This window comes from Canis lupus, chromosome 11 (assembly GCF_048164855.1).
Source record: "Canis lupus baileyi chromosome 11, mCanLup2.hap1, whole genome shotgun sequence".
Taxonomy (NCBI): domain Eukaryota; kingdom Metazoa; phylum Chordata; class Mammalia; order Carnivora; family Canidae; genus Canis; species Canis lupus.
In genome coordinates, this window is record NC_132848.1 from 9263797 (window position 1) to 9276579 (window position 12783).

The 12783-nt window shown below is 36.3% G+C and overlaps 1 protein-coding gene across 5 annotated transcripts in view; it reads left to right on the forward strand.

The window, feature by feature from the left end:
• TBK1 (TANK binding kinase 1) overlaps positions 1-8260 on the forward strand; it is a 41617-nt gene extending 33357 nt beyond the window's left edge. For all 5 annotated transcript variants that reach the window (XM_072843115.1, XM_072843113.1, XM_072843112.1 and 2 more), the window contains 10 exons: positions 1110-1211; positions 2000-2078; positions 2641-2762; positions 2862-2938; positions 3659-3698; positions 4197-4298; positions 4413-4509; positions 4911-5017; positions 5236-5307; positions 7466-8260. In XM_072843115.1, the coding sequence (XP_072699216.1) occupies positions 1110-1211; positions 2000-2078; positions 2641-2762; positions 2862-2938; positions 3659-3698; positions 4197-4298; positions 4413-4509; positions 4911-5017; positions 5236-5307; positions 7466-7517 (850 nt within the window). In that variant the 3' untranslated portion in view covers positions 7518-8260. The remainder of the gene's footprint in view (positions 1-1109; positions 1212-1999; positions 2079-2640; positions 2763-2861; positions 2939-3658; positions 3699-4196; positions 4299-4412; positions 4510-4910; positions 5018-5235; positions 5308-7465) is intronic.
• Positions 8261-12783: the final 4523 nt, after the last annotated feature.

The window sequence follows — 12783 nt, forward strand, 5'->3', positions numbered from 1 at the left end:
TATCTACCACAGTCACTACTCCAAAAAGCTTTTGTTCCCTTTATGTCCTAACTTTTCATTTCATAAGTCATAAGAAGATAGTTTTTGGCTTTTTTTCCTTTTTTTTTTGTTTTTTTTGTTTTTGTTTTTGTTTTTGTTTTGAGGGGTTTTTTAAAATAGTTTTTATGTAGATCACTGTTGGCAAGCTTTTTCAGTTAATAGGTATTTTAGACTTTGTGGGCCACATAAGGTTTCTTCTGTTTTTACAACCTTTGAAATTATAAATATTATTCTTCACAAGAACAAATTTAGTTTGTTGACCCTTAATGTAGACCAAAAGCCTTCCAGTTTTATTACATACTATGTTATCCTGCTTCTTCAGAGTCATAATCTACTATGAATAGTAAAAATTAACTCTCCTGGTGTAAAGCATAATGCTATTTATATTTAGGTATTCATGTGATTGTAGATTAATTTCATTCCTTAATTTTTTTTTACCTTAATTCAATTTTTTAATGCCTTAGATTTCCAAACTGTTAACCTACTAAGTAATAATTAATGGTTTGTGCCCTAGATAGGGGTCAGAGCGATGCTTTCAGTAATAAAAAGTGAATTGGCAAGATTAATCCCAAGGGGGAAAAAATGAATTAGCTTTCATAATATAACAAGATTGTTAATAAATTTGTCTAAACAGTAGTAACACAGTGTAATTAGTGATAGACAAGAGAAAACAAATCATTCTTTAAAGCAAACAAATCTGGGGCACCTAGGTGGCTCGGTGGTTGAGCATCTGCCTTTGGCTCAGGTCGTGATCCTGGGGTCCTGAGATTGAGTCCCACATCGGGCTCCCCACAGGGAGTCTGCTTCTCCCTCTCCCTATGTCTCTGCCTCTCTCTGTGTCTCTCATGAAAGAGAGAGAGAGAGAGAGGGAAGGAAGGAAGGAAGGAAGGAAGGAAGGAAGGAAGGAAGGAAGGAAGGAAGGAAGGAAGGAAGGAAGGAAGGAGAGAGAAAGAGAGAGAGAGAGAAAGAAAGAAAGAAAGAGAAAGAAAGAAAAGAAAGAAAGAAAGAGAAAGAAAGAAAGAAAAGAATCATTCTTTAGATAATCTAATGAGAATATTATTATTTTTTAGAGAATTAGTTAAAGATGATTATAATGAAACTGTTCACAAAAAGACAGAAGTTGTGATCACACTGGATTTCTGCATCAGAAACATTGAAAAAACTGTGAAAGTGTAAGTAGATTACTTAATAAATTGGTTAAAATGATAAATATTGTCCCATTTCTCTTTCATTTATTTAGCTATCTTTGGCATAATATAGTTGCCATGCAAGTGTTTGTAGTATTAAGATATAGTCTTAGATTAAGTTAATTCCTCACAAAGACAAAAATACTTAGTTGTCTCAGTAAGAAATGAACATTTGGTGGCATTTTCTCCTTCCCTTTGCAAAGGAAAAGGTAATCTTGACATAGAAATATCTCATTTTTTAACCTTGCAAGGTAGACACTCTGAATAGGGAAAATATAAAAACTGCAGTCAACGAAGGAAGTAGGAAAACATATTCTAGAACTGTATTTTGGTAGTGTTTATAGAATTTGGGGTTTACTTGTAGTTTACTATTATTTATTAATTAATATTATCCCTGAGACTATTTTTTGAAACAGAATATTTTAGACTTACCTGTTCCTAGGCTGTGTTATTTATACTGTAGAGGAAATACAATTAATGAAATTAGTATGTACTATTGACTGCCATTCCACAATCTAGTATTTTGACTGTTCTGCTGGCATAAGACTTAATAATTGTCTTTTTTATGTTATCATACATTAAAATTTATTAGTAGAAGTATATAAAATTCCTTCTTTATAGAGACATCAGGTTTTCTTGGAATCTGTTACTTTTATTAGTCTTTGCATTCAGTATTCTAAATAATTATAATAACATATAATTTATAAAACATCTTTTAAAATCTGTATATTCATAATGCTCATTGAATTTTTTCGTACTTGTTTTGTATACAGATATGAAAAGTTGATGAAGATCAACCTAGAAGCAGCAGAGTTAGGTGAAATTTCAGACATACACACCAAATTGTTGAGAGTAAGTATTTACAAAATTATGACTGTCATTGGAACTATGCTAATGGTTCTCCTACTTGACTTTCACAACAATGCTATGAGATACAAAGTATTGGGTAGCCCCGGTGGTTCAGCGGTTAGCGCCACCTTCATTCCAGGGTGTGATCCTGGAGACCTGGAATCGAGTCCCATGTCGGGCTCCCTACATGGAGCCTGCTTCTCCCTCTGCCTGTGTCTCTGCCTCTCTCTCTCTCTGTCTCTCATGAATAAATAAATAAAATCTTTTTTTAAAAAAGAAACAAAGTATTAACCATATTTTACAGGTAAAGAAACAAGCTTAATTAGATGATTAAAAGTATTTTAAAGGATATTTAATGTAAGAAATGTTTTATAAAACGTATTGTCTTGTTTTATTATATGATACTCTTGGTGGAAAATCAGGCCAAGAAACAGTCCTTGCATTTTTGAATTTGAATTGACGTAATATAAAAAAGAGTATGATTCAAACTTTAGACTCCATTGGCACTGTGATTATCATTTCTGTATTTGGCTAATCTGAATCTGATCCCATTGGATTTATTTAGCTTTCCAGTTCTCAGGGAACAATAGAAACTAGTCTTCAGGATATCGAAAGCAAATTATCTCCAGGTGGATTACTGTCAGATACATGGGCCCATCAAGAAGGCACTCATCCAAAAGATAGACAGTAGGTTATATAACTTTATTAATAGTTTCTGCTCTTATAATTAAATGTCCTTTTTCACATTGATTTGATTAATTTATTTGGATTTTTTTCTTTATATAGTGTAGAAAAGCTACAAGTCCTGCTAAATTGCATCACAGAGATTTACTATCAGTTCAAAAAAGACAAAGCAGAACGTAGTAAGTAAAATTTGCCACTTGTTAATCTAATGAATCAGCTCTACTAGTTGTAATTCCGTTGAATTAATTTGGTATATTTATAAGGGTGTCTCCTTAAGTTATTTATTTCAGAGATTTGATTCTGTTGGAAAAGAGGTTCAATATAAAAAAATTATCCTTAAAATCAACCTTTTGAATATTTTAAATAAAGGGTCCTGAACTCTGAAATCTCTAGAGATCAGTCGTGTAACAGAAAGAAATGAGATTGGACATTGGAGACTGAGGAGAACAGGAGAGGAGATACCCATCTAAAGGGGAGAATCACTACTCAGTTCACCGGATTCATTGCCCACAATCCTCCTATTCTCAAGAGAGGCTGGAAATACAGATTTTATTAGAAATATCCTGCAGGCACCTGATTGACTTAGTCAGTGAACATGTAACTCTTGTTCTCAGGATCATGGATTTGAGCTACACATGGGTATAGAGGTTACTTAAATAGTCAATAAATCTTTAAAAGAAAGAAGGAAATATCCTGATGTTAAATGTTGGCAGTTAATATTCTTTAAGTTAACACCGTACAGATCAGTTAAAAGGCTATATATATATATCTAACCCATTGGTCATGAGTTTGTGTCATCTTAAGTTCTTGGCCTTTTTGAAGTCATAATCTCAAAAGAAAAAGAAATGTGCATGATTTTGTTATTCTACATTAACAGAAGTAACATTTCTTATTTTCAGGATTAGCCTATAATGAAGAACAGATCCACAAATTTGATAAGTAAGTGTCCATATTATGTTTAATAATAATTATTTTTGGTTATGTTATTAATACAATTCCTCTTAAAGTTGAAATTGTAATAAAAGATACATTTTAACCTTGGCTTCACAGAATCGTTATTATGTGTGCACATATTTGAGGCCCACGTGTCTGGTCCCTGGTTGAGAGGTTAAGGAGAAGGGAGAATGAAGGGGCATCTTCTGCATCATGTGCTCTGATTGCAGAAGGATGGTTAATAGAAAACATAGGCAAGGGCAGACTTAACCACTTTCTTTACCTTAACATCATTAAATATTTTTTGGCCGTTCTCCATTATGAACCTTCTCTTTTAGTTCTTGCTACTGTAATATCTGTCTTAGAACCCTTTGGCTTTCTACTATAAATATTCTAAAGCCAGAACAGTCATTAAGAAACATAAATTTTATGTATTTGAAAAGTTTTTATCAGAAATAGAAACCGTCACATTGGTTTAAGCCTGTGATTATTTCTAAATTATAGGCAAAAACTGTATTACCATGCAACAAAAGCTATGACCCACTTTACAGATGAATGTGTTAAAAAATATGAGACATTTTTGGATAAGTCAGAAGAATGGATGAGGTAAGTAAACTTAGTGGTTGACTGTACAATGTACAATTCAGTGTACATTATATACTTTAAATAAGATTAATATTTCATTAGGCTGCTTATTAATTGATTCTTTTTGGTTTTCAGAAAGATGCTTCATCTTAGGAAACAGTTATTATCCCTAACTAATCAGTGTTTTGATATTGAGGAAGAAGTATCAAAGTATCAAGACTACACAAATGAGGTATAACTGGCAAAGTATCTAGAAAAAATCTTTTTCCTGTTAGGAGAAAATACATTTCTTCTCAGTTTATATTTGCAATGACCGAAAGGAGAGAAATAGGACATAATAAACCTTATATTTATTTGTCTGCTCATTCGTAATACATATTTTGAGCCAACTTTTCAGAACTTAGATGTTTTACAGTTAAAAGCATCTGATAAAATATAAAAAACTAAAGAAGCTTTTTAAAAAAACATCTGACAGACCATTCTTTAATCATCTTTGAAAAAGTTTTTTAATACTGTATCATTCATAGTTTTGAAATTAAAATTTGAAGCTATGAAGGGCATACTGAAACATGTAACATTTGATGTAGTCTGTACTTTGTTCAGTGATTGATGTGGGGGTTTTTTTTGTTTCAGTTACAAGAAACTTTGCCCCAGAAAATGTTTGCAGCCTCCAGTGGAATCAAACATACCATGACCCCAATTTATCCATGTTCTAATACCTTAGTGGAAATGACTCTTGGGTAAGAAATTTATTATGTGTAGCTATGATATTTCCATTCATTTTTATTTCAGTTTGTGATCTTCTTTTATTTTGAAATTTTGGTATTTGTTGTGAATACATTTGCTAATGTTATTTTAATGGCTTCACCCTATCTAGAGAACTAAAACATAATGTATTTCTAAAACATTTGCATACTTTTTTTGAGCAGAGGCATTGATCTTTGTTTTGTTTACATAGTATGAAGAAATTAAAGGAAGAAATGGAAGGGGTGGTTAAAGAACTTGCTGAAAATAATCATATTTTAGAAAGGTAAGTAATGTAAATATCCTGCCCTGTGATTTTTTTTTTTATTTTTTTTTATTTTTTTTTAAGATTTTATTTATTCATGAGAGACACAGAGAGAGAGAGGCAGAGATATAGGCAGAGAGAGAGGCGCAGGCCCCATGCAGGCAACCTGATGCGGAACTCAATCCTGGGTCTCCAGGATCACGCCCTGGGCCAAAGGCAGGCGCCAAACCGCTGAGCCACCCAGGTGTCCCCTGCCCTGTGATTTTATATGCAGCAGAGTACATACAGATCTGTGCTTGTACCTGTCTTCCTGTATCCAGTAGGTTAAGTAGTGGGAAAAGGACATAAAGTCCATAAAAAAACCCTGTTGTTTTGTGATTTCCAAGATACCTTTTAGTGTGTTTGGGGTTGCTTGGATAAGGACAAGTCAACTGTGATTGATTCCATTTTATAGTAGCACTGGTTAATAGAATTATTTGCTTTTTTAAATCACTTTGTGAAAATGAAAATGTTTTGCACATTATTTTTCATACATCTCATTAGAATTATAATTTATTGGAGTGCCTGGGTGGATCAGTCAAAGGTCCAAATGGATTTCAGCTCAAGTCATGATCTCAGGTTCACTGGATGGAGCCCAGCCTCAGGCTCCATGCTCAGTGGGGAATCTGCTTAAGGATTTCTCTCCCTCTGCCTCTCCCCACCCTCATTCACTATCTCTAAATAAATATATCTAGAATTGTTATTTTATTTTTTAAATATTTATTTGAGGGACGCCTGGGTGGCTCAGCGGTTGAGCATCTGCCTTCGGCTCAGGGCATGATCCCAAGGTCCTGGGATCCTTCTTCTCCCTCTGCCTATGTCTCTGCCTCTGTATCTGTGTCTCTCATGAATAAATAAATAAAATCTTTTAAAAAATAAAAAATCAATTCACACTTGAGTTTAAAGAACAAAATACTCTGGCCCAGCCTTTTCACTCAACTTTACTTCCCACTAGTTCCCAAAATCACATTCTGTTCCAGCAAGATTGCATTCCTAATTGTCCATTAAATATGTCATACTTAATCCCAACTCCTTATCTTTGCTTTTCTAAATCCCACCCCACCAAAAAGAAGTTACCCAATTCTTCGTAATACTTTCTAGATCACATCCTTCATGCTTTTCTCTTAAGAAGTCCTCCCGGGCAGCCCCGGTGGCACAGCGGTTTAGCGCTGCCTGCAGCCCGGGGTGTGATCCTGGAGACCCGGGATCGAGTCCCACATCGGGCTCCCTGCATGGAGCCTGCTTCTCTCTCTGCCTGTGTCTCTGCCTCTCTTTCGCTCTCTCTGAATAAATAAATAAATAAATCTTTAAAAAAAAAATATTAAAAAAAAAAGAAGTCCTCCCAAGCCACTGATTGATATTTTTTCACTTATTTATAATAATACGGGATCCCTGGGTGGCGCAGCGGTTTGGCGCCTGCCTTTGGCCCAGGGCGCGATCCTGGAGACCCGGGATCGAATCCCACGTCAGGCTCCCGGTGCATGGAGCCTGCTTCTCCCTCTGCCTATGTCTCTGCCTCTCTCTCTCTGTCTCTCTGTGACTATCATAAATAAACAAAAATTTAAAAAAAAAAAAAAATTTATAATAATACCACTGTGTTTCGGTAAGAAATAGAACAAATCATAGTTGCTTAAGCTCTTTAAAAATAACAGCTTAGGGATCCCTGGGTGGCGCAGTGGTTTAGCGCCTGCCTTTGGCCCAGGGCGCGATCCTGGAGACCCGGGATCGAATCCCACGTCGGGCTCCTGGTGCATGGAGCCTGCTTCTCCCTCTGCCTATGTCTCTGCCTCTCTCTCTCTCTCTCTCTCTCTCTGTGACTATCATAAATAAATAAAAATTTTAAAAAAATAATAACAGTTTATTCATCTGAAAAATATCCTATATTCTTCTTTAAAATGTCAGGGGCTGGGACACCTGAGTGGCTCAGTGGTTGAACATCCGCCTTTGGCTCAGGGCATGATCCCGGGGTCCCTGCATGGAGCCTATGTCTCTGCGCGCCTCCCTCCCAATCTCTCTCTCTCTCTCTCTCTCTCTCTCTCTGTCTCTCTCGGTGTCTCATAAATAAAATCTTTTTTTAAAAAAATGTCAGCGGCCAAACAAATGAATCATCTGAGATTTCCTGTTTTCTTTTGTGTTTTAGGTTTGGCTCTTTAACCATGGATGGCGGCCTTCGCAATGTTGACTGTCTTTAGCTTTCCGGGAGTTTAAGAACAGTTTTAGTTTGCACAAGAAAAAATGCTGAGGCATTAAATGAATGCCTGTATAAGTGGTCTCTTATTTCTACAATTCAGTATTTGATGTGGTCATGTAAATATGTACAGTATTGTAAATACATAAAAAATATATAAATTTTTGGCTGCTGTTAAGATGTACTTTTACCTTTTAACATTTATAATTAAATGAGGACATTTGACCTCAGTGAGCACTAGAAGAAAGCCATGACTGATATGTTGAAATACTGATCCTCTACTCTTCTGAGTAAGGCTGAGTTCTACATCTCTGACTGCCTATTGGAAACATTTTTTAAATGGAACCAAAATTGTCATCCTTACAAATAGAAAAGACTGATAGTTGACACGTTTATAAGTGATAAAATGGAGAAGTGGCTTCTTTGGGTGAGGAGCCAAACCGAACCACTATTTTATTAGGATCACAATTTTGGGGGAAGGATAAAGTGACATCATTTCATTTTACAAGGTGCCAAGATCCCAGTTATCGTCATTTTCTGTTTAATTTCAGATAAAGTATTGAGCAAAATTTTTAAAGTGATTTAATTATTAAAAACTATTGATTTTATTTTGGCCATAAGTGTATAACTCATAAAAATTTTAGAATTATTTCCACTGTGTTTCAAGCTGTATGTTTCTTGTTTAATTTAATTCTGCTTACTCCATCATGAAAAAATATCAATAAATTTCTCAATTTTAATGTAAAACTTTGTATCTTTCTGTGTACAATAGTTTGACAATTTGTCTTTTGAAAAATAATATCTGTAGTGATGGTAAATCATTCTCAGACTATTGAATATAGGGACAGTCTTGTTTCTCTTCTAAATCTGATTCTAGGGGATCCCTGGGTGGCGCAGTGGTTTGGCGCCTGCCTTTGGCCCAGGGCGCGATCCTGGAGACCCGGGATCGAATCCCACGTCGGGCTCCCTGCATGGAGCCTGCTTCTCCCTCTGCCTGTGTCTCTGCCTCTCTCTCTCTCTCTGTGACTATCGTGAATAAATAAATAAAATCTTAAAAAAAAAAAAAAAAAAAAAAAAAAATAAATCTGATTCTAAGTTTAGTATAAATTTCTCCCATAAATATATGCTATCCAAACCCAAAGAGAACATTCTCTTTGAAACATCTACCCAGAGTCCTATGCTAAAGGATATACTCAACAAGAAATTATTCCATCCAGCAAGTATGTGGTTTTGATTTTGGTTTTGGTTTCTGACTTACCAGATTATTGAAGTGTGAGTGTGCACAACCTGCATATCATGAAGATACCAAGTCCCAAAGAGTAAATAAATTTAACTACCATGAACATTGGAAAACTGAAAATGGATTAGGTTTTAATTTGAAATCTCAAATCAATGCATTATTGTAGTAGAAAATTTTAAGTTTCACCTGTACACATTATAGAAAAAAATGCATGGGTGAATGGTCCCTGTCAAATACCTGTTTAGTCTGAGAGTTTGTCGGGTGAAGGGGTGTTTAATCCCTCTTGATTTCAATTTTCCTTTGATTATCTAACATGTATGTAGTTATACAGTTTAAATGTTTGTCACTGAACATTAGGTAAAATTTTACTTAAATTTATGTGATGAGTTTATATATTTGCAGATTCAGTTTTCAGCACCTCTAGAAAAGATTACCAATAGACAAACCCATGCTGCAGGAACTGAATTTTTATGAGTTGTATGGATAAGAACAAATCCATTCCACATTAATATTGGTTAAGATTTACTGTTTTATTCCCCATTACAGCAACATGGAAACCAAGCATTCTTGCTTTTAATATTTTATCTTCAAAAATACAATCCTGAGATGCCTGGGTGGGTCAGCAGTTGAGCGTCTCCCTTAGCTCAGGTCATGATCCCACTGTCCTGGGATCAAGTCCTACATTGGGCTCCCTGCACAGAGCCTGCTTCTCTCTCTGCCTGTGTCTCTACCTCTCTCTTGGTGTCTCTCATGAATAGATGAATAAAAAATAAAATCTTAAAAAAAAAATACAATCCTCTTTCAGAACATTTTAAGTTAATGAATATCTGGTAATACTAGTCTGCTAACCTAATAATAACCTAGTAAGTTACATCTTCAGTTTAGTAGCCTTTTTTTCAATATTGGAATATATTTTCAAAAGGTAAGAGATTAATGATATAAAAATAATACGTAGTTCATGGATTTAACTATTTACATAAGCTATATAGTTCTAGCAGCAGAAGAAATAAAATAAGTGAACATAATAAAGTATGTGGGTAAAAAGGGCTGTTTCTGAGTGAATAAAAAAGGATGTAGAGGTTAGGGAAAAAATACGAAAGATCATCCCATAACATCTTCTGAAGTTCCAGGTTCTATGATTTTGGAAATTACCAAACACTGTATAATTGGCTTATAGACCTATGACACTATGTCAAGCAGGGTACCTCTTCTTAAATATCAAAGATCTCATAATATTTATTTCAAAATATATTTATCAATAAGTCCTCCAGAAAAGAGCTATAATAATGCTGGGTTTATACTGCTATCCTGTTATTTTTTTTTTTTTTTTTTTTTTTATGATAGTCACGAGAGAGAGAGAGAGAGAGAGAGAGGCAGAGACAGAGGCAGAGGGAGAAGCAGGCTCCACGCACCGGAAGCCCAACGTGGGATTCGATCCCGGGTCTCCAGGATCACGCCCTGGGCCAAAGGCAGGTGCCAAACCGCAGTGCCACCCAGGGATCCCGCTATCCTGTTATTTTTTTAAGCAATGGTTTCGCTTTTCTGGTGTTCTGTGCTAAAAATAAGAGGTACATTGTTTGGAATTAAGAAAAAGGTGCTGTCAGTAGGAATGAGCAATCTCAACTGATCTATCAGAAACTTGGGATCCCTGGGTGGCGCAGCGGTTTGGTGCCTGCCTTTGACCCAGGGCGCGATCCTGGAGACCCGGGATCGAATCCCACGTCGGGCTCCTGGTGCGTGGAGCCTGCTTCTCCCTCTGCCTATGTCTCTGCCTCTCTCTCTCTCTCTCTCTCTCTCTGTGTGTGTGTGTGTGTGTGACTATCATAAATTAAAAAAAAAAAAAGCAACTGAGGAGTGCTGAAAATCTAAAGTGTTGAAAATATAAAGGAGTTGTAGCACTATTGTTTTAGCTGGATCCACCACCCACATCCCGCTTTTAAGAAGGCTAAAGTTGGGATGCCCGGCTGGCTCAGCGAGACCATGCAAATCTTGATCTCCGGGTTGTGAGTTCAAGCCCTACATTGGGGGTAGAGATTACTAAAAAAAAAAAATTAGACCAAAGTATCTTCCAAAGGCTTACACTGCTGTTTTATTTGGACTTCCTCCCCAAGTGTCACTTCCAGGAAGACTCATAGTCCAAATTCCTAAGGAATACCGAAAAGGGAATAGGAAACAAAGACACCAACGTGGAAATAAAAACTGGTAAAATCGTTTATGTTTTTTAGTATATAAACCAGTAGCAAAGGTTTAGTGTGGTGTATAAAAGCACAACTCAAATATTACATCAGCATGTTTAGGGACTAAGCAAGCCATCATAAGTTTCTTTTGACATTAAGAGAATAATGATTAGACATAGCTTCAGGTGGGATGACCAGAATGTCAGTCCCAGTTGCTTAGTAGGCAGCTAGACGTTGGTGTCTGCTGAGATAATATACAATAATGTTAAAGGTCTAGAAAAATATTGAACAAAGGGTCAAATTCCAAAATAGGACCCTAGAAAAAAATCTTGTTCTTTTACACTTTTCTTGGCTTGTAAGAATCAGTCAATTTTTTTTTCTGGGATAAATTCCTGCCAGAGTTTAAAATACGTATCACTTTATCCCTGGAAAAATTCTCAGTTTGTACAAAATAAAACATTTTTAATTTGTACGAAACAAATGCAGTCAAGGCTGTGGCTTTGGGAGGTAGCTTGTTGATCACCACCAAACCCTACAAATTGTGTTGAAATTCTGCTGGATGCTGAACTTTACTGGACGCTGGTTACTTCGTTCCTCTATGGAAGTAATTGTGTTTTTATGAAGCGGGGCGGGGGGTGGTTGTCTGTGCTTAAAAATTATCAAGTGTTATAATAGGTTAGAGTTTCTGGAGCTTAAAGCTCTTTCTTTAGAAAGAACATCTATTAATACAGTTTCTAGTTATGAGGGCTAAGGTCTAAAGGACAAACCAAAGGAATGACAGGGGAAGGGGATTTAGGGCTAACAGGTGGTCCCCAGACATATTGGCTGGAAGAGAGTTCACAGCTAAAGTGTCAGATGTGGGTGTTACTGTGTTTTCTTCATATTCTCTGTAGGGAGTCATTCTGGAACATTCATATTCTAGCTATGGCCATAAGAAGTGACTTCAACAAGACCTTCAGAAGAATAGCTCGACTCTTCTACTGGTTCCCCAAATCACTGACCTGCTCAAAGAATCGGAAATCCAAGTTGGTCTGGAGCCAAGGTAGAGGTAAGTTTTCTCAAGCTAATGCTTCATTTCAGATGCTTCCCTCCACCCCCCCACCCCCACCCCCGTTACTAAAATGGAGCCTCCTCAAGTATGGAGAAAAAATAAAGCTCTTAAGGCATTATTCAACACGATTGAGGAAAAATTGAGAGAAAAATGAAAGTAATTGAAAGTAAGGTATTTAAAAGCCACAAAGATTTCTGTAATTCCAACTTTATGCTTCATAGGCATTTAGGTTCAGAGTTTTCTACAGAAAGATGGAGGAAACTTTAGCTTTGAAAAAAAAATAGCTTTTATTTTCAATGAACCTTAATTTGCTTGTACAATTAAAATACCTCAGAGCAAACAGAAAAGAGTAAATCAGTAGTAAGGTTCACCCCCTTTTCCTAGAAAACTAAAAAGGGCAGTGGACCTTGTATTTCTTTGACTGGGGTCAGTTTTATGCAGCATATTTAAGTCAGGAGTTTTTGTGTTTGTTTTTTAGAGTCTTCTTAGGCATTGATAGGAGATTTTAAAGTACCTTAAATACACTATCACACAAAGCTCTGCATTTTCTAGCCAGTCCTACCTGACTGGAGTGAGACAGGGCCCGAGGAGAGGGGAATGGAGGGAGTAAAGGAGCTCCTGGGTCTTGTTGAAAGTGCCTCCTGCAGAGCCAGCTTTCCCCCTTGTGCTCTGCAGGGGGGGTCGGGGGGGGGGGGCACAGCACCCAGAGCAAGGTGAGCAAATTCTCTTTCTCTTTATAATGTCTCATCCTACAATGGGATTAAAGTTATAATCATGTGCTCTTTGATACCCACGTAGTTCT